The sequence below is a fragment of the Ornithorhynchus anatinus genome, chromosome 2 (assembly GCF_004115215.2).
Source record: "Ornithorhynchus anatinus isolate Pmale09 chromosome 2, mOrnAna1.pri.v4, whole genome shotgun sequence".
NCBI classification, from domain to species: domain Eukaryota; kingdom Metazoa; phylum Chordata; class Mammalia; order Monotremata; family Ornithorhynchidae; genus Ornithorhynchus; species Ornithorhynchus anatinus.
This window is the reverse complement of record NC_041729.1, coordinates 23651140-23673326: the sequence shown is the minus strand read 5'-3', so window position 1 is coordinate 23673326 and position 22187 is coordinate 23651140. Positions and strand designations below refer to the sequence as shown.

The 22187-nt window shown below is 47.9% G+C and overlaps 1 protein-coding gene across 10 annotated transcripts in view; it reads right to left on the bottom strand.

Annotated features, from left to right (window-relative positions):
• The window catches only part of PISD (phosphatidylserine decarboxylase), a 50582-nt gene that overhangs the window by 8247 nt on the left and 20148 nt on the right, over positions 1-22187 (bottom strand). The window contains exons 1-7 of one of the 10 annotated variants that reach the window (XM_039910638.1): positions 15420-15714; positions 14285-14342; positions 12714-12792; positions 9221-9651; positions 6338-6500; positions 3304-3540; positions 2524-2662 (exon numbers count right to left, since the gene is read on the bottom strand). In XM_039910638.1, the coding sequence (XP_039766572.1) occupies positions 2524-2662; positions 3304-3540; positions 6338-6500; positions 9221-9420 (739 nt within the window). In that variant the 5' untranslated portion in view covers positions 9421-9651; positions 12714-12792; positions 14285-14342; positions 15420-15714. Of the gene's footprint in view, positions 1-2523; positions 2663-3303; positions 3541-6337; positions 7450-9220; positions 9652-12713; positions 12793-14284; positions 15715-22187 lie in introns of those variants that run through there. The other 9 variants (XM_039910633.1, XM_039910634.1, XM_039910646.1 and 6 more) reach the window with 9 other exon arrangements.

The following is a 22187-nucleotide window of genomic DNA, read 5'->3' as shown; positions in this document are numbered from 1 at the left end:
CCCCAGTGTCTGTGCCCTCGGGTCCACAGGGTCTAGTTGAGCCCTGGGAAGGGCAGCCTGATCCCCCTAGCTTGATGCTTATCTTCCTTTTCCTGATATTCATTTTGCCTCTGGCTTTTCAGGAGTTGGGGAAGGCATGTCTGGTGATTGTATCCTCCACAGTAGTTTAGTCCAGTCAGTATGCACAGCTTGCTGGCCATTGTAGTCTGCTAGCTCAGTGTGTGAAAGAATTCCACTCTACAAGTGTAAGTTCACAAACAATGCAGGTTCAGTCCCTGCTGAGAGGCCCAAGTCAGGAGGGACCCAAGCCAGCCCGACCCCTTGCTGCCGGGCCTGACAGCCCACAGGATGGGTTGGGCTGAGGTCTGAAAATCACTTCCCGTCTACACGGGACTCCTCCTGCTGTCCCATTCCAGGAGCAAAAGCCTTTATTCTACAAAGGAGTGGCAAAAATTGGAGCTCCAATGGGGTTATGCTTTTCCAGGAATTTTAAAGACTATCTCTAGAAAGGGATAGTCTGAGCCTAGAGTTGGTTAATAGTCTTTTGTCTTGGGAATAAAAGTCAGGGGCTCAGGCTCCCAAGCCACAAAGTATGCAGTTAAACAAGTGACTCCTCCACTTGTCTGCTGGGTGACCTTGGGCAAGTCACTCAACTTCTCTGTGCCTCAGTTACCTCATCTGTAAAATGGGGGTTACATGTGGGACAGGGACTGGGTCTTTCCTGATTAGCTTGTGCCTACCCCAGGGCTTAGTACAGCGCCTAGCACGTAGTTAGTGCTTAACAAATTCCACTTAGAAACAAACAAAAAAACCACTCCCTCAGTCACGGAGAGCAGGAGGATATGCAGGTTCTAGGATCTTTGCACCAGATTTGTATTTTCTATGGAGACAGACAATGAATGTTTCACAAGGGAAAACACGTGGTTCTATAATAATGATTAAAAAGAGTGCTTGATGATGGTTTTATGTCATAAGTTTTTCTTTAGCAAGTATAGCACCTTGGTTAGTCCTCACCGGAGTTATGTTACTCTCACTACACATCCACCTCCTGACCCAGGTGAGATTAATTGTGGCATTTGTTAAGCACTATATGCCAAGCACTGTTCTAAGCACTGGGGGTAGAAACAAATTAATCGGGTCCCACAAGGGACTCACAGTCTAAGCAGGAGGGATGACAAATATTGAAACCCCATTTTGCAGATGAGGTGACTGAAGCACAGAAAAGTGAAGTGACTTGCCCAAGGTCACAGAGCAGACAAGATTAGAACCCAGGTCCTTCTGACTCCCAGACCCATGCTTTATTCACTAGGCCTTGCTACTTCTCAATTAGCTGAAGATGAAGGGAAGGTCCCCATTGAACAGATGAAGAAATAGAGGGGAAGTTCCCATCTCAGCTGACCTCACTTTTCCAGAAATGGAAATGGAGGGGGAAAGGGCTTTGACTCCCTAGGAAGTTACTACCAAAACTAAACTGCAGAGCATTGGAGAAACCCATTTCCATCACTACTTGATCATTTCCTTCCCTCCTAATCAATTTTATTCTTGTTCCATGGAAGGTGGGCATTAATGGTGTCCACTCTACACCCAAGGGAGCTAAAGTTGAAAGGTGAAGCTGACTCCGAGTCAACAAATATTTCCATGTCCAGTCCATTATCAATCCAACAATCAACGGTATTTACTGACTGCTTATTATGTGCAGAGCCCTGTATTAAGCCCTTGGAAGAGTACGATACAACAGAATTAGTGGACGAGTTCCCTGCCCATAATGTATTTACAGTTTAGAGGACTGCGTTTCTAAAATATGTGTTTCTAAAGCTACTTCCAGGCCCGAGTTCAAGGGCTTGGGCAATCTACAGCAAGAGATTCTGAACTCTTGTTGGGTAGGGATTGTCTCTACCTGTTGCCGAATCGCACTCTCCAAGCGCTTAGTACAGCGCTCTGCACACAGTAAGCTCTCGATAAATACGACTGAATGAATACATTTCTCAACAATGTCTGCCCTCCCAAAACCTCAGGTCTACGGGGCCTAGTTGAGCCCTGGGAGGAGCCTGGGTCTCCTAGCTTGAACCTCATTTTCTTTTTCCTGATATTCATTTCACCTTCGGGGAGGGGACCTCAGTTATTTACAAAACAAATCAAAACTCTACACCCTACTCCCCTGTAGGATCCATTCATTGGAGACAAAAGCTCACCGGTGGTTCAACCTACTTCTTTGCATAGCAGGGTCGGATAACCAGGTGCAAGCGATGGGATTCTGAACGTACTAGAATAAGTCCTTGAAACTGCCAAAGAAATGTTTTTCCACATGGCAAGCCCACACTCCAGAAAAGTAGGCAAAATAGAGAGTCAAATGAGAAACCCAGCCAATCAGAAGAAATTTACAAATCTGGACGTCACGTGCTTGACGTAGTCCTGGAAGGCTTCAGATTCATATACCATGTTGGCAGGGGCCCTGAAGAGTAGATTGACAAGAACCTAACACACACTCCACTCTTTACTTGCTTGTGTCCCATGAATGCTTACCTTGGCTGAATGATACGTCATCAACATAGGTGCGTGGACCCAAAAAGGACTCCAAGGAGTAGGTAACTCCCTTCACTTGCTCCACTTCACAGTTTTTCACTTGTCCAAAGTTGAGAATCTTTCCGTCAGACGGGCTGATCTAAAAAGCACAAGAAGCAAAAACAAGGATTCCAGGATCTGTTTTTTCCTCCTCCGCCCGATCCAAAAGTATCAGGTTAAATCCCCACTCTTAGCAAGAATTGGTCAAATATCCCTCCGGGTGGGGCTTTTCTACCCTCAGAAGAGAGACAGCTGAGGAATTTTCCAGTAACATTTATTCAATAGTCCAAGAATTGAACCTTGGGCTATAACGAAACCTCCGGAGTTGGATTTTAATGTGAAGCCAGTCCAGTTTTCCAAAAGGGGTAGGTCAGGGCAGAGGCATTCCCATTTATGGGACGAGCCAACCAAGCAATCAGTGGTATTTATGAGCACTTACTGTGCACAGAGCCCTGTACTAAGCGCTTGTGAGAGTACAATACAACAAAGTTGGTGGGCATGATCCCTACCTACAAGGAGCTTATATACTAAAGGGGGTGACAGGCAGTCAGAGAAATTACAGATGGATAGGTACCTAAATGCTGTGGAGGGGGCAGTGGATTTGGTGGCGGGACGGACCCCCACCCCCACCCTCCAACCACAGCAGCTCTGATCACAATTTACAAATTTGGTCTCTGCCTAAAAGCTGTATCAGCAATCCACCCAGGAAGAACCCAAGCCGACACAATCCCAGTTCCTCACCACACTGTGCACACCACAGACTGGCCGGGCCTGTGGCTTCAGTTTCCGGCGGAAGAATTCGCTTAGGTTTCTGTAGTGGTGAAGATCTTCCACGGCCGCTTCCTTCATGTTCACTCCAAACGTCCAGATATAGAGGCTGTAGACCGGTTTCCGGAGCCAGTTGGGTAGCTCCACTTGGTTCAGACGTCCCCAAGCCCGGGACAGCAGCCGTGTAGGTACCGATTTGTACAGGGCAACCTGCAACCACCGTCGATGAGGAGAAGGGAAGATGGGGAGTGGAGGGGGAGGTCAGGCAACACAACTGTTCACTTGCAGGAGGAAATCAGGGACTACCTCCACCTCCAATCCCCATTTCTCCACCTCTAAGGGGCCTGGGAGAGGAGCTCAAATGTAGTAAACCACGTTGAAAGAGAGTGGAACATCAGTATTCCAAATCTTGTCTCCTGATCACTTGTCCAAAGGTGAGCAGGGACTCGGGGCTACTTGCCCTGGGATCAGTCCTGGGAGTGTGGGGAGGAGAGGGCGAGGGGACTAACATTGCTTGGTTCACCGCTTTTTGATGATCTGAATGAGGCCTCCATTTTATTCAGGCAGATAGATAACATAATCAGATACCTGCCCTTTAACAGAACTTTCACTTTGTTTACCGATTAGGAAAATTTTGTATCCTTTGGGCCTTTTGAAAAGGATGAATGCCGGAAATTTTTTTTCCACCTATCACAACACAGAATCTATTCTCCCCAGTTTCAAAGTGGGAGATTAATGTGCCAATCTCCTCCCCAACAATAGAGAACAAGTTTCCAGGTATCTCATCAATTATAACTTTTTTCCTGTAATGTTAGACCATATCCCATTTAGTTGATACTACTATTCAGAGGCCCTGGCTACCTCCATTTTCATGGTAGAAGAGCCACTCAGGTGTATGCACCCAAACAACCTGCTACCCTGGCAAGTCACAAAACAATTTTGCCAAAATAATCCCTGCAGAGTAGCCCTTTCAGAACCTATAAAAATGGCTTTGTGATGTGGATATCTGTCCTCTAGGAACCCACCTGCAGTCACCATTCATTTCTTAGTAAGGCTTATTCCTCTGGAAGACAATGCCTTTGGGAAACAGCTTAAATTCAAATCCTGGGTCCCATTTATCGATCTCAGTCAAAGGTCAAGAAAAATGTTATAACTTTAGTTCACAAATTCTTCCTACAGCCCAGTGCCATAGACAAGTGCTATGACAATTTCTTTCTTTTATAAGACAGAAATGAGGGCTCGGGGAGGGGAAGTCATTTTGCTAACATCAATCTGTCGTCCAGCAAAAAGCGGAAGGAAGACTCACTCCAGCCACCAGACTACAGTATTTTTCATCATAATCTCCTTAGACGTTTCCCATCTCAAACACGCATACTTTTCCCTGAAACTGGTAGAAATACCAGGGCATTCAGGACATCCACTAAGATTTATAATTACAGTTTTATTTTTGCCTGTCTTAATCATAAAAAAACCCCTGACCTTCTAATTATATTTTTATTCTGGCTTTCCAACCTGACAAGTTCATTTCTAACAGCCTCTCTCTCGGTGCTGTTGCCTCTTGGTCACCAGAAAAAGTTTTAATTTACTAGGTGGGTGATTCCAAAAAGTTGTTTACACCTATAACTTCTGGGATCTGAAGCCGCCTTGCTTCTTGAAGTAGGAAGGCAAGGCAAGGGCCAACAGAAAACAAAAAAATAAACGGACTAGTGGCCAGACCACAGCAGTGCCCAAGTATTAAAAACTGAAGCATTTGGGGGGGAGCCAGGAGGCCCTCTGCCCAATCCGTGACTGGAGGAACAGGGATAATGTCTTGGCTGTATGAGATTCAGATCTCCTCCTGTACGGCCTGTAGATGATTGCCTTGAAGAAATGTACTCCACTAAAATACAAATTCAGCCACATTACCCTCCTGCCTTTGGCAGCCATTGTGTTAAATCCCCCAGGTTTAGAGAGTAATTTTATTCTCACTTTAAACACTTCTAAAAGTCACTGATTTGGCAGGCCCCTTAGGACAAAATGTTTTATTACCTGCAAGTATTCCCCATTATATTAAGTAAATGGAATCGTTGGAGTGTCCTTGTTTCAATTGTCAGGTACCGGCTCCGCTGCCAGTTTCCCATTTGGAAAATTGTTCAGAATTTCAGAAAATTCCACCTTTCTGTGTCATGGAGAAGTATATAAGATATGTGTCTGCCTGAGCCCAAGAAGTGGAATGCCTTTCAATTTTACACTAAAACTGACCGTTTTGAAATAAAAGAAAGGACAAAACGGGAGGGGATCTCTTGCCATCCTCTCCCACTTTGGTTCCTTGCTTCTTCCCCTCTGAGGCAAAGAGACTCAGCTGTTGTCTCTCTGCTCTTTGGCTCACCCAGCTCAACCACCAGTAGGCAGGCTGTAGGGCAGACAACCAAGAGCACTGAGGAATCGGATAGGAAGGAGTGTTCAAATGACGCCTCTCTTTCTCAATTGCTGTGGAACGTTTGGGAGTCAAGTAGGGAGGCAGTTTAGGAAACTCCTTGCCATAGCTTTTGGGAATGCCATCAGAATCCCACTCCCGTAAAAAAAAAATCGGCAGCATGAATGATTCACGAGAAAGAGTAACAGAGCAGTCCCTTCTTATGGCCTTGAGCTCTGGGGTGTGGGTTCGGATGACTGAGGACTAGGAGAAAGGGGCATTGTCATTCTGTGCCCTACATACATGCTTTCGAACTGGAGAGGAGCCACACTGCGATCAATGAATTGTTTCTCCAAACAGCAGACTCGTTCTTATCAGCCACAGCCTCGGGGAAAACTGTCCCCTCTAAAGATTTGGTACCCCCTCCCTTTTTTGAAGTGAGAGAACACAGGACCAACTACTGTAATTCCAAGCTCTTTAAAACTCTGCCCGTCAGCTTATCTTTGGACTTCTCTCCTGAGTGCCAGTTTCCCACTGCCAGAGCAAAGAATCCCACCCCTGCAGAACGCAAAACAGTAAGAAAGCCCCTCAGAGGCCTGTATGTACACTTACCCTGCTCATAGGCCTCCATCCTCTGCTCAGGGGTTTAAATGCACCGAAAGGCAGAAGGTAATAGAGAATTGTCAGAGGCCAGGAGCGGAGTTTCAGGGCAGGCCTAGACATACAGCTTAGCTGGCCCAACCTCCGCCTCAGGGCCAGCTGGGGAAATTGCAACCTGCAGAATCACACACACACACAGTAAGGGTCAGCCTGTGGGCTCAGCCTTGTAATCATTTCTAGAACTCAGATCTTCCCAGGCAGCCTGCTTTGACAGGTCAGGCACAACTCTAATTCTCTCCAGAGAAACATTAATGGAGAGTCACACTTGAAACTGCCACTTAAGTGAAAGGAATTTAGTACTCAGTGGAGTGTGTATCCTGAGGATGCCTTTCAGTTAGATAAAATCAGACTCCAGCTAAAGGGGAAAAGCCAAGACAATGAGCACCGTAGCCTGCGTAGCCAGCCTCTGCATAGTGTGGGCCTTGGAGGGGCAGAAAAGAGGAGGAAAACCAGAATTTTGAGTCTTAATCTCTTGTTTCTGGACAATTTATGCCCCCATAGCTCTACAATGAAACAGAAAATTGCTGAAGTTCCAAATTCATGATGGTATGGGTCCTTCCTAATTGCTTCTTGGGAGGTGGACTAGAAATAGTCACACCGTAAGTGCTCAATAAATACGATTGAATGAATTCAATGAATGAAATATGGGGAGTGGGAGATTTTTATTATGGCAGTTCTCTCAAATATGCCAAAAAGTATTCATGTTTGACTGGAGAGGATGTGTTGACTGCCATCCCGCAATACAACTGTTGATCATATGAGAGTTTGGTATCAAAATAACATTGAAAGCACTTCAAAAAGAAGCCTCTGACAAATGGAAGGAACACTCTCATCAAGAACACTGAAAACTTGATTGAAAAACTAGACAGAAATTAAGTCCCAGCTCCTGCACTAAACTTCACAGAGCAGGGCTTATTGATTGGCTCGTCATGGCTGCTAATGAGCCCTTACAAACCACCACAGTATAGTCCCTTGAAGAAAAAGAGTATGATAATTAAAAAATTATGGTATTTGTTAAGCGCTATGTGCCAGGCACCGAACAAGGAGCTGGGAGTGGATACAAGCAAACCAGGTTGGAGACAGTCGCCGTCCCACATGGGGCTCACAGTCTCAGTCCCCATTCTACAGATGAGGTAACTGAGGCACAGAGAAGTGAAGTGACTTGCTCAAGGTCATACAGCAGGCACGCGGAGGATCCTGGATTAGAACCCAGGTCCTTCTGACTCCCAGGCCCGTACTCTATCCGGTAGGCCAAGTTACTTCTCTACAACTTCCTACACTTATTATAATTAATCGTATTTATTGAGTGCTTACTGTGTGCAAAGCACTGTACTTTGGAGGTCCGGGGCCATTTCTGGGACCGTTTGTCAGTGTTCAAAAGACAGGGAGATAATTAAGGAAAGCTGCAGCATTGATTTTTTTTAAATCCACAACACAACTTATTTAGCTTGTGTAATTAGGCTTGATTGAGTGCTACACTGCTCATGTAACCAAAGTGGGTTTGTCAGCTGCAACTGTGAGACGTGTCCCCGCAAGCAGTTGTGTTCAAAAAGATTTCTGCGGGGAGGGAAAACTTGATTTTCTCTAAACTGTTTTCAGAGAACTAGAAAGAGGCTGGAGAATGGCTGCCCCTTTCCTAACAAAAAGGCAGCAATAGCAGAGGCAGAGGCATTCTGACGGCAGGTAAGGGGCACTTGGCTGTCCCATGACGCGGCTACAGGAAATAAGGCACAGAGATGGGGCCTGAATGGGGGCAGGAAAAAGTGAGAAAAAGCTGAAGCTTTTCAGCTAGAATGGCTGTGCTTTCTTTCCTGGCCCCCCGGGGTAAGGATTTCCTGACTGGCTGGCCAGGTTGCGGGCGGTGAGGAACCATTTGTATGCAAAGGGCGAGATCTGTGGAGCCGGCCTCCCGCTTAGGGAACAGATCAAAGATAGAAGGTGAGGAAAACGAATAAACCAAAGACAAAAAAAAAAAATAGAAGTGCCGGCAACTCAGAAGATGTGGATTTGGAGTTTTCCTCTCCTGCTTCCTCCAAAGAAATGGAGAGAGGGGAAAATCCGCATTTTGTGAGCACAAGAAAGCCTAAGGTTCCCACTCCCTTCAGGGTTGCAGGGGCTACCGCTTGGTAGAAAAAAATACACAAAACCCAGGGATTTGTGGGGGGGACGACGACACAGAAGTAATTTAGGGAGCAGCAACGGCAGAGCTAGGATCTGACAGTCCTGCTAGGCTGACTGCTCCCGCCACGGGGGAAAAAGGGAAAAAAAAGATGGAGTCAGGAGCTGCTGAGGCTTCTCTGCGACCAGTTTCTCCTGCTAGGATTTGCCCGGGGTTTCCGTTCTAACGAATCTTTGCTCCTGAAGGGCCCGAGGACGCCTCAGGGGGTGGGCAGACCACTTAGTAACCGGTTGGAAGGGGGGGGGAGAAAGGGGAAGGGGGGGAGTTTCTTCTCCAGGCTCCCTCTCCCTCTTCACTGCAGAAGATAACGGACCAATCCCTGCAGAGCCGCATCCTGCCTCCTTCTTCCAAATCCCCCCCGTCAGGGCTCATCCCCGGCCTGGAGACCCCCAAGGGGTTTCCTCTCCCCCCACTACCCCAGGCTGTTTGCTGTCTCCCCCCCTCCAGGCCGCGGAGAAATGGTCCTAGGGAAGGAGAAATGGGATTCTCCCCCCCCCCCAAAAGAGGTACTTCCTTGGGGTACCTTAAACAAGCACCTCCCCACCGGACCCCTAAAGCGCTTGAAAGTAAATAGGCCCAACAAAGGCTTCTCGGGGGGGTCCTGTCGCTCCTCCACCGCCCTCCCCCCCCAGAGGCACGAACCCCGGTACCGGTACCTGAAATAGGCTCTCCTATTCGGCGTCCCCCCGTCCAAGCCGGCGGGGCCCGGACCCTCCGGCCGCCTTCGCTCTTCCTCCTCCTCCCCTGCCCAGCTGCCGCCTTTCCCCGGGCGCGGCCTCCGGCCGGGAATTTTAACTTTGTGGAGGTTGCAGCAAGAGGGGGGAGGGTTAGATAAAGCCTTGCGGCATCTCACCATTTCCCTGCGTGCAGGTCGGGTCCCGGCAGGCTGTTTGATTGACACATCGTCGGGAGGGAGGCTCTGGTTTTTGTGTCTCTCTCTGTCACAGCCCTTCCCCCTCCCGCCCTGGTTTGGGGCCGAGGAAGAAGAGGGCGAGGGGTGGGTGGGGGACGATGCCCCCGGCTGGGCTCCGGTTTTTCCCGCTCGGACGATGTGCGGTGCTCAAGGCCCCGTCCCTGGGCTCCCGGCCTGTTGCAAACAAACGGGCAAGCGAGTCACTCACGGATGCGGGGGGCTGCCCGCCCAAAGAGCCGGCCTTGGACGATTATCCCCGGAGCTGAGCTGAACGTGAGACCCGGCGAGGGGAGGGGGGAAAGAGGAGGAGGAGAAGGAGGGGGGATGCGAGGTAATTCCCAGCTCGGAGTCTGCACTGCAGCAGCCGCAGCTCCATCAGGTCTGGACTGCCTTGGCGGCCAGATGGGTGGGTGGGTGGGCCTGCGGGGCCCGGGCTTGGAACAGATTAAAACCAACGGCAGGATGAAGACGATGCCTAGATCATCCCAAAAAATTACGGGGCGGGAGGTGGGACGGCCTTCTGCACGTTCTTAGCAACACGGACCAAAAAAGCACCACTAACTCCACGCCTCGGGCAAGGCGGGGGTTCCACGCAGGGACAAGACTTGTTCCCTGCGTGGAACAGGACTCTCCGTTTGAGCTCCTGAATATTGAAGCTGAATGTCAAGTCCTGAGTGGAGGAGCCGTGGACAAAAAAAACCCCAGTCCTCCTCCCCTCACTGTCAGGAAGAACCTCGGGTCACCAAAGGAGGAAAACTAGACTGGGTGGAGGGTAGAACTGCTGATTTTCTGTCCCTATTCTCCAAGATGTACGAAAATAGGCTTCACTGGGGCTTGGGGCTCCCTTTTTGTAGATCCGCGTTAGATAGCCGGAGGTCCTCGCCCTTCTCAAATCTAAACTCGTTTTCTGCAGCGAACGAAGGGCCTGCCGATTTCCCTTGCCTAAGACTCTCTCAAGCGGTTAGTACGGTGCTCTGCATATAGTAAGCCCTCAATAAACACCATCGATGGACTGATATCTTAGAAGGAAGGTTAGTAAAATGGAAAAGTGGAAATCAACCCTAATTCGGGAGGTGGTACTAGAACTATATCTTATTCTACTTAGACCCAAAAGCAAGAAATCCCTCTTGCTTAGGTCACATATCGGCTAATTAACCTGGAAAGAACTATTCGGGTCTATATTCATTTTAATGCGTATACAATGTTGATGAGCTGACTCCTAATCAGATGCATAGAAAACCAGGAGTGCTTTAATGGTATATGCCTGCTTCCCTTCTGGGGCGCCTACAGTATCCCAAATACGATCGCATCGCATAAACACATACAGGGCTCCTCACAGCTTTTCCCTAGAATTGAAATATCTTTCCTCTGGGGTATCAAAGTCCCAGCTGGCGTCCAACCCTTTTGGAGGGGAAGATCCCAAGCTCCTCTTGGTCCTGGACGACAAAGGGTTGCTTGCCATTGGATCATCATGCTTCACCCATCCTTTATTCTCCTTGACTGCCAAACCGCGAGACCCACCCAACCTGCTCTCCGGTGTTAATCTGCCACCTTGGCCCTACCTGACAGATCTCCTTTCTTGCCGTTATTATTAAAGTCGGTGAGACCCACTGTAATATTTGAACTTCAAGTCTCCACACGGATGGGACGGGAGAAAAGGAAAATGGCCAGGGACCAACAATGAGGAGGAGGTAGAGTCAGCAGTCAGGGCCAGACATGAACCCAGGAGCTTCTTCCTCTGCCTCCTCCCATTCCAGCATCCACGGGCACCCACTTCTGAAAGGTTCACTCTCTAAAGCTTCTGGCTCACACCTCTATCCTGGCCTGAGAAAAGTGAAGTGGTTGTGTTCCCTAGGGTTCCAAGGTAAGTTTATGGTTCAGTCACTCCGTATTTTCAGTACTGCCCTAGAGATCAGAGATTCAGCTCAGGTTTCACTGAGAAGGAAGAGGAGTGAGAACTGTAGGTTGGGGGCATTCAGAGAGTGCAAGGAAATGAAAGGAAAACATGGAGAAACTTGAGGGAATTGGAGGGGGAAGCCTGGGCGTTAATGCCACCCCTCGGGGACAGTCACAGGTTCTGCTGTGGCCCCATCCCATTGGCTATACTTACTTATTTCCAGAGAAGCTGCCCCTCCTGATCAGGCATCACATCCTAAGAAGGCTGTATGCTACTGACCTCATTACATTTTCAGAAACTCAAATACCTGGGTATTAGCTTAGAGATGAGCCTGCACCTCCTCCCGCAGATACCTGTTTATACAGTGACACACAAACACACAAGGACAGCTGCCGCACAGGCAGTCTCTAAAAGAGGAGGGGGAGAAGAGATGTACCGTCAGATGCTTAACGAATGGAACTTGGAACCAGAATCCGGGATTTTCCTGTCCTGTCCCCAGAGGCAGATTCAGCAAATGGACAATTGCTTAACCCCTCTAACTTGCCTTCCTCCTCCACTTCCCACTGTAAATGAAACTGAGAAATTCCAGTCATAAAAGGCAACAGAGACCCAACTGATTCTTGATGGGGTGGACTGGAGGATCTTGCTCCAGCTTCTTCTCTGACCAAGGATGGTTGCATGCCACTTACCAAACCTTGCACCCTTTGGTTCAAGGCTTGGCTGGCAGTCGTGAGTGGGGCTGCGTTTTTTGGTTTTGTTCTGTTTTTTAGGTCCGTTAGGGATCTGCCCAGTGGATATAGTGAGTGTCTTCCAGGCACAATCCCACAGTACCAAAATCTCAGCACTGCATTGGTTTCATAAGGAAACAACAGAGTGAAAAATGCTAAAACCTGGTGTGACCTAGTGCCTAGAGCACGGGCCTGGGAGTCAGAAGGTCATGGGTCCTAATCCTGGCTCCACTTGTCTGCTGTGTGACCTTGGGCAAATCACTTTACTTCTCTGGGCTTCAGTTCCCTCATCTGGAAAATGGGAGTGAGACTGAGCCCCAGGTGGGACAGGGACTGTGTCCAACCCGATTTGCTTATATCCACCCCAGCACTTAGTACAGTGCCTGGCACGCATTAAGCACTTATCAGATACCACAATGATTATAATTATTATTATTATTGAAACCTCCTGATGCCCAACTCTTTTACCAGGTTCTGAGGCAGAACAGAGGAAAGTAAGTGTCCTAGTGGGATCCTGGGACCAATTGCTTATTCATCTTTTTCCACAGAGGAAAGAGAGGCTAAAATCTGGTTGATCCAAGCCCAGACCCATGGTGTGTAAGAAAACTCACCTCTCAGTCCAGTACAGACTTAGACTGCCAATCTTGGAGGGCGGGTCACCAAGTTCCCCTTTGTCCCTGCCTAGATCCACTTTAGGGGAAGGAAAGGAACAGTAAGTTCTGAGGGGAAAACCTTGGATGATGATCTAATAATACTAAAAAGTTCATTCATCAGCAAAGTATCTTTCCTGGTCACAAATCACCTTTCTTCTATCCTTGCCCTAGGCCCTGTCCCAAGAGTCTCTATTCCCCTCTTCAAAGCCCTACTGAGAGCTCACCTCCTCCAGGAGGCCTTCCCAGACTGAGCCCTCCCTTTCCCTCTGCTCCTTCTCCCCTCCCCATTGCCCCTCCTCCCTCCCTCTGCTCTACCCCCTTGCCCTCCCCACAGCACTTGTATATATTTGTACATATTTATTGTTCTATTTATTTTATTAATGATGTGCATTTACCTATGGTTCTGTTTATCTATTTTGATGGTAGTGATGCCTGTCTACTTGTTTTGTTTTGCTGCCTGACTCCCCCTTCTAGACTCTGAGCCCGTTGTTGGGTAGGGATTGTCTCTACTCTGTTGCCAAATTGTACTTCCCAAGTACTTAGTATAGTGCTCTGCACACAGTAAGCGCTCAAAAAATACAATTGAATGAATGACTGAAGAGACCCCAAAGTGGGAAACTGAAAATCAAGACTAATGTGCCATGATTCTGTACACTGCAGTAACAGATTTTAAATCATGAGGCTACCCCACTCCCAGCCAGAGACAATATGGCATATTAGCCTTATATAATACACTCCCATGTTGGGTTAGGGACTTTTTTTTAAAATGTTAAAAGCACCCAGTGAAGAGAAAGCAGGAAAAGATGCCCCACAACCCCCCCCCCCCCCCCAGTGCAGCCACAATGGCACATGACCCTCTATCAGGGAGTCAGTTGTAAGCCCAATGGCGTGCTTAAATTTCACCCTCTCTCTTAAATATTTTTTGCAGTCAGGTTTATAACAGTTTAAACAATGACTACTGCCCTCAGTGCAGGTCGAAAATCCCAAATGGAGAGCCTCAAGCTACCCAACAACCAACTGGAATGGACAAATCCTGGGATTCCTATTGCCTAAGGCAGCTGCCTAGGGGGGGAATCTGATAGATACCATGGTATAACCACTACACTTTGCTCAATACTCCAAGAACCTTTCAGTTGGGGTTTTTCTCCCCTAAATCCTGGACATTTTTCTCAAAGTAAAGCCTCAGCACCCCTAAGGTAGATAATTAAAGCATAGGAAGACTGATTCACCAACTATCTCCATTAGAACTGGCTAGCCCTGGAGGTTTAACAGCAGCACAGAAATAGCAAACATCCCCAGCTGACAAGGCAGCAAGTCATTTTGGCAATTCAGAATTGGAAAAGGCACTTGGAAGTCTTCAAGTAATAGTCCAACTCTTCCTCTGAAGACTCAGCAGAGCACTACTTATCTGATTACTCATCTCAATCAAACTCAACTCTCAAACCTTCCCAAACCAAGAGGAGAATTGCATAGGGTTCTATACCACTTGCAATTTTTTTAAAGTGGGTTTGGGGGAGAATATAACTAACCAAAACAAATCTCCGGTCTCGGGAAGACACTGACACTGCTGCCTAAAAAGCTGAATAACTGTAGAAATTAAAAAAAAAAGTTATTCACAATTTATTACAGTTCCAACAGCAAGGGCTGTTTCACATATACCTTGAATTTCGAGATGCTGCTTCCCCCCCCGGGGTGGGAAGGGAAACCCTGACTCAGTGGTAGGAGTGGGGGAAACTGCTGGCTTTTGTTCTTCCATTTTAGAAGAACTAAAACCCACAACTTGCTAAGCATTTTCTGCTTCCTGAGCTGTAAATAGACTTAAAAAATGGCAAGGAGGCATCAAGCAGGGGTCTGAACAATTGGATTCCCTTTCACCTAGGAGCAAAATAAGGAGTGGGTTTTGGGTAGGGGAATACTGGAATGACTCCCCATTGAGCCCCTTGATTCTACAAAAAGTAAACTAGAATTTCGCATTCACGTCATCTACGCTGCCAGGCAGCAGCGGGGAGAGAAAGGCCCCCTGAAAAATGTAGCCCCTCCTCTTCGGTAACGGGCTTTTGAAAAACGGTTTTTAAAACTTCTGAGACGCCCGCCCCACCCTCTTCGTCACCACCGCTCAGCCATGTGTCTGACAAGCAAATAGGGATGAAGGAAACTTTGTCAGGGTCCCAACTCTGGCCTCACATACCTCTTTCCCTCCCTCGCCCCCCGCACCCCCAACTGGTAAAGGGAAGACTTCAAACCCTCATCCATCTCCCAAGCTTCTCTGGAATGTGCAAGATTACATTTAAGTGAAAGATGTACACCATCAATTTCTGTGTTTCTTCGCCATCCTTAAAAAAATAAACTGGGGATGAATTAAAAATGAATGGCTCTCGCCCGCCTCTGTTCATAACTCCAACCCACACTTCCGCTCAGTAATTTATCTTGATAACCAGAGAAGCCCCAAATAAATTCCTTCCGCAATTCTGAGCCACAGAACTCTGGTTCTAGCCGGGTCCAGAGAACCTACGCATCGTTTTCTAACCGATGAAGACACTAGAAAGGGTAAGATGGAAACCAAGTCTGAGCCGAACAAAAACACCCCACCAGAAATCATTCCTCAAAGATTAGTTTAAAATAATATTCTGGTTTCATTCCTCCCAATAATTGCCTTTATTTCACCTGCAGCTACCGATGATCAGAGGCAGCCTCCACAACCCTCGGAGAGAAGATTCCAGGAAAGCGGCTTCTCCGATCCGTTCTTCCAGCCGGCTCTCAGTCACAGCTTTCCTCGGCTCTTGGCTTAAGAAGCTTGCACAATGCAGAAACCTCTATGTCCAGCTCGTATTTCAGCCATTCAGGCTCCGGAGTGGGGGTAGGGTGGAAATTGTTAAAGACGCCCCACTACAAGTCCGCCTGAACCCAAAAAGGCTTCATTCTCGGAGCTTCGAGCGACCCTTTCTCCTTTAAGAGGAGGAGACTAGGGAGGGAAAACTGAAAGAAACTGAGGACTAAGCCCATGATGTCATCTCCTTCCGTTTCCCCCAGACTCCTCTCTGGCACTTCCTAGAGTTTGTAAAACAGCAAACTCATTTTCAGGGGCTTGGGAGCCTAAATCAGCCATTCCCAGCCTTCAGTGAAATACACCCAAGAAAAGAAACGCAATACTCGTTGGTGGCCTGATAGAGTCATATTGAAATGATCAAAATGGCCCAAGGGAACCCACCTTCAAGTAAGTAAAATCTTAGATTTAAATCTCTTAAATCCTTAGAGATGAGGTAACTGAGGCAACATTTACAAAGATAATATTTTATTTCCTCCTCAAAATTTAGGGAGGGGGAGATATGCAATGAAGGTAATTATGTGAATAAATAGGGAACATCCACTAACAAGTGCTTGGCTTAAAATCTTTCCTCACTGGACTCTCCATTTCCAATCTCTTTCCCCTTCAATTTTACTCTACTAATCCACAGTGCTTCGGCCAGAGCAAACCACCACATGAACCAATTTAACCACGGCAAGCCCCGTCTTTAATTCTTGAATCAAATACACGATCCCGGTCTTCAACATACTGGCTTTAAAGCCATCACTATAGCATCTCCTCTATCCGTACTCGTTTTCGCCTTCACCCACCTACCCGCAACCGTTTCCTGAGTTGGAGCGTGGCCTAGTGGATACAGCACAGGCCTGGAAGTCAGAAGGACCTGAGTTATAATCCCGTTCCAACACTTGTCTGCTGTGTGACCTTGGGCAAGTCACTTCGTTTCTGTGCCTCAGTTACCTCATCTGTAAAATGGAGATTAAGACCGTGAGCCCGACGTGGGGCAGGGACTGCGTCCAACCTGATTTGCTCATATCTCCCCCGGCGCTTAGTAAGATGCCTGGCACATAGTAAACGTTTAACAATTACTACATTACTTTCTATCCCTCTCAGGCCTCACTCCCCTGTCTACAAGTGAAAAACCTGTATCTACCCCAGCATTTGGAATAGTGCTTGACACATAGTAAGAGTTTAACAAATACCAAAATTATTACTATTGTTGTATTACTACAGTTGTATTCAAGCTGTCCACTAGATTGGAAGACCTTTGCAGGCCTGCGAATGGATCTTAGACATCTGTTGCATTCTCCCAAATTTCTAGTATAAGCCTCGAGGTACCCTAGGTGCTGAAGAAATACCAGTGACTGACTGAAATTCCATCCCCAGGGTCGTAACATGCAGCTGGAGGATTTGTTGCTTCATTTTCCAGGTCAGTCCTTACACAGATTAATGCCAACTTCTCAGTACTCCAGTCAGAGGGGCACCCTTAGCTGGCACACGAGAATTTAATAATCCCACTGGTTAAATCTGTAATGTGGTTCATCATGGTAGCTCCAGCATTTGAAATGAGCCAGGATGCAGATTTCCTTACTTACAACTCTCGGCATGCCTTCTGCAAGAGTTTCTGAATCTGAAGTCTACTTTGCAGACTCAGAGTTCAAATTTTATGCTAAACCTGACTTTCTCAGGTTAACGCTTCCTGGGAGAACTGTGGAAAATGGAAGAGAAGAAGCATCCTATGATGTAGATAAAGGAGTGAGAATCCTGTCCAGCACTTTAAAGGACTCATTTATGTTGACAGCATATCTGGCACCAAAGAAATCCAGGTCTGAGAAACCTCTTGCAGGTTTCTGAGCAAGAGCAGAAAGAAGAAGAATTTGACTGGGAAACTGAATGGGTTCCCTTATGAGGCAGCAAGAGAAAACACTTTCAATATACGGTGCCGGCACGGATTTGGAAATTTACAATTAGGAGTGTTTCAGTGAATTCAGGATGAATTGAATGATGTTGTTGACACTAAAAATCCAGACTTCATCCCTGAAACTGAATGCAGACAGAAATGTTTGATTTGACTGCTGAAGAGGTAAAGTTTGGTCCTCAGGGTGTGGTGGATAGAGCACGGGGCCTAAGAGTCAGAAGGTCATGGGTTCTAATCCTGGCTCTGCCCCTTATCTGCTGTGTGACCTTGGGCAAATAGCTTCACTTCTCAGGGCCTCAGTTCCCTCCTCTGGAAAATGGGAATGAGCCTGAGCCCCAGGTGGGACAAGGGACTCTGTCCAACCCGATTTGCTTATATCCACCCCAGCACAGTGCCTCGCACATGGAAAGTGCTTAAAAAATACCACTATTGTGATGATGATATTATGATAATTATTATCCTGATCATTACCTGCAAATATAACATTGCATCTTCTGACTTACTGAACTCATGGGAGGTAAAATACATTCATTTTACCAAATGAACGTATTTTAAAATATTTTCAGAAAATTTGGTGTTATTGGCTTATAGTGATATTTAACTGTAAAACTTTAGCAGATTTATTCGTCTATCAGTGTCCAGAATCATTGATGCTCCACAACGAGCTGATTTGATTGCTAAATACCACTCTGGCACTGTCCCTCTTAACTGTGCAAGATCATCACATCCCCAAACTTCAAAGCCTTATTGAAGGCCCACCTCCTCCAAAAGGCCTCCCCTGATCAGACCCTCATTTTCCCTACTCCCTCTCCCTTCTGCATCTCCTTGCACTTATATTTGCCCTCTCAATTCACCCCACCCTCAGCCCCACAGCGCTTACGCACATATCCTTCTCTGTGCTCTGCACACAGTAAGCACTCGCTCACTGTGGGCAGGGAATGTGTCTGTTTACTGTTGTACTGTACTCTCCCAAACATTCTCTCCCTTTAGGCTGTGAGCCTGTTGTTGGGCAGGGGTTATCTCTATCTTCTGATGAAGTGTACATTCCAAGCGCTTAGTACAGTGCTCTGCACATGGTAAGCACTCAATAAATACGACTGAATGAAATGATTGATTGGTTGATAAATATAATCGATTGAGATCATAATTTATTTATATTAATGCCTGACTACCTCTCTAGACTGTATGCTTCTTGTGGGCAAAGAATGGGTCTACAAACTCATTGTTATACTGTACACTCCCAAATACTTGCAGTGCTCTGCACAGAGTACACACTCGATAAATACAATTGATTGGTTGACAGTTCAGCATTGACACGAGTCCTAGAACACGAATCCTAGAACGAGTCGTCTAAAATCGATGCTTAGAATTCCTTAACTCCCATTCTCTCCTAAACCCCCTCAAATCTGGCTTCCGTCCCCTCCACTCTACCGAGACTGCTCTCTCTAAGGTCACCCGTGACCTCCTTCTTGCCAAATCCAATGGCTCCTACTCCATTCTGATCCTCCTTGACCTCTCTGCTGCCTTTGACACTGTCGACCATCCCCTCCTCCTCCATACCTTATCTCACCTTGGCTTCACGGACTCTGTCCTCTCCTGGTTCTCCTCTTACCTCTCTGGCCGGTCATTCTCGGTCTCCTTCGCTGGAGCCTCCTCCCCCTCCCATCCTTTAACTGTTGGAGTTCCTCAAGGGTCAGTTCTTGGCCCTCTTCTGTTCTCCATTTACACTCACTCCCTCGGTGAACTCATCCGCTCTCACGGCTTTGACTACCATCTCTACGCAGATGACACGCAGATCTATGTCTCCGCCCTGTCCTCTCCCCCTCCCTTCGGGCTCCCATCTCCTCCCGCCTCCGGGACGTCTCCACCTGGATGTCGGCCCGCCACCTAAAACTCAACATGAGCGAGACTGAGCTCCTCATCTTCCCTCCCAAACCCGGTCCTCTCCCAGACTTCTCTATCACCGTGGATGGCACGACCATCCTTCCCGTCTCTCGGGCCCGCGATCTCGGTGTCATCCTTGACTCGTCTCTCTCGTTCACCCCACGCATCCTATCCGTTACCGAGACCAGCCGGTTTCACCTCTACGATATCGCCAAGATCCGCCCTTTCCTCTCCACCCAGACGGCTACCTTACTGTTACAGGCTCTCGTTATATCCCGGCTAGACTACTGTGTCAGCCTTCTCTCTGACCTCCCTTCCTCCTCTCTCGCCCCGCTCCAGTCTATCCTTCACTCCGCTGCCCGGCTCATCTTCCCGCAGAAACGATCTGGGCATGTCACTCCCCTTCTTAAACAACTCCAGTGGTTGCCTATCAACCTCCGCTCCAAACAAAAACTCCTCACTCTAGGCTTCAAGGCTCTCCGTCACCTTGCCCCTTCCTACCTCTCCTCCCTTCTCTCTTTCTACCACCCACCCCGCACTCTCCGCTCCTCTGCCACCCACCTCCTCACCGTCCCTTGGTCTCGCCCATCCCGTCGTCGACCCCCGGGTCACGTCCTCCCGCGGTCCCGGAACGCCCTCCCTCCTCACCTCCGCCAAACTGATTCTCTTTCCCTCTTCAAAACCCTACTTAAAACTCACCTCCTCCAAGAGGCGTTCCCAGACTGAGCTCCTCTTCTCCCTCTACTCCCTCTGCCATCCCCCCTTTACCTCTCCGCAGCTTAACCCTTTTTCCCCTTTTCCCTCTGCTCCTCCCCCTCTCCCTTCCCATCCCCACAGCACTGTACTCGTCCGCTCAACTGTATATATTTCCGTTACCCTATTTATTTTGTTAATGAATTGTACATCGCCTTGATTCTATTTAGTCGCCATTGTTTTTACGAGATGTTCTTCCCCTTGACTCTATTTATTGCCACTGTTCTCGTCTGTCCGTCTCCCCCGATTAGACCGTAAGCCCGTCAAACGGCAGGGACTGTCTCTATCTGTTGCCGACTTGTTCATCCCAAGCGCTTAGTACAGTGCTCTGCACATAGTAAGCGCTCAATAAATACTATTGAATGAATGAATGAATGACACAGTCAGGAGGAATGACTAGGAAGCAGAGGTCGTGGGTTCTAATCCCGGCTCCGCCACTTGTCTGCTGGGTGACCTTGGCGAGTCACTTCACTTCTCTGGGCCTCAGTTACCTCATCTGTAAAAATGGGGATTAAAAATGTGAGCCCCACGAGGGACAATCTGATTCCCCTGGATCTACCCCAGCGCTTAGAACGGTGCTCTGCACATAGTAAGTGCTTAACAAATACCATCATTATTATTATTATTATTATGCTTATATATTCATGAAGCCCAATAATGCCCCAACTGGAAATGATATAATCCTGGCCTGGTGGTAGTCATAGTATTCACACAGTCACAATTTTTTTTTACTGGTATCTGTTAAGCGCTTACTGTGTGCCAGGCACTGTACTAAGCACTGCGGAAGATCCAAGTTAATTAGGTTGGACACAGTCCCTCTTCTGCCTAGGACTCCTAGTCTTAATCCCCATTTCACAGATGAAGTAACTGAAGCCCAGAGAATCAAAGTGACTAGCCCAAGGTCACAGAGCAGACAAGTGGCGGAGCGGGATTAGAACTTCTGACTTCCAGGCTCGTGCTTTAGCCACTAGCCATGCTGTTTCTCATTAATTAAGTGGCTGCCCGCTGCTCTGCAGGTACCGAAATACTCCCACCCACTCTTGAGACCCAATTTGCTTCAGCAGGTGAAATGGCGGAGGCAATCCAGGGCTATTCTGTATTATTCCTATATGGCCTTCTGTTCCTTGGTACAAAGGACCAATATTCTGGAGTAGTAGCCGCCAAGACAAACTCCGCCTTCCCAGCGGTGGGTCAGTGGTCTCGTTTCGGCCAAGCTCAGTCTTGATAAATTTGCTGGACCTCCTGGAAAATACTCATCCCTTTTAAACAGTCCCTCAAGTCTGTGAGCCCCATGTGGGATGGGGATCGTGTCCCAAGCTGCTTAAACTCGATCTACCCCAGCATTTTGTGCAATGCTTGGCACCTAATTTGGGTTTGACAAGTGCCACAATTATTATTATTATGAGCTGATGGCAAATAATAATAATAATGTTGGTATTTAAGTTCTTACTAGGTGCGGAGCACTAAGCGCTGGGGGAGATACAGGGTAATCAGGCCCGTCACCCCGGCCAATTGTTCTGGACCTTTAATTCTCTCCTCAGGCCCCCTGTTCCTCCCCCATCCCTCACCCCCAACGATCTGGCCACCTACTTCATGACGAAAATTAACAGAGTCAGGTCTGAGCTCCCCAAAGTCACCCCTCCCCCTCCTGCCTCCCCGCCCCTCCCAACCCTCTCCCCTACTTTCCCATCCTTCCCTGCAGTATCCTCAGAGGAGATCACCTCCCTCCTCACAAGTGCCACCCCCTCCACCTGTGCTTCGGATCCAATTCCCGCCCACCCATTCCCGCCCACCTTATAAAAACCATCGCCCACCTTATAAAAACCATCGCCCCTTCCCTCCTCCCCTTCTTAACTTCTATCTTTAACCGCTCACTCTGCAATGACTTCTTCCCCTCTGCCTTCAAACATGCCCATGTCTCCCCCATCCTAAAAAACCCCTCTCGACCCCACTTCCCCTTCCAGTTATCGCCCTATCTCCCTCCTACCCTTCCTTTCCAAACTCCAACAACGGTCGTCTACACTCGCTGCCTAGAATTCCTTAACTCCAATTCTCTCCTGGACCCCCTCCATTC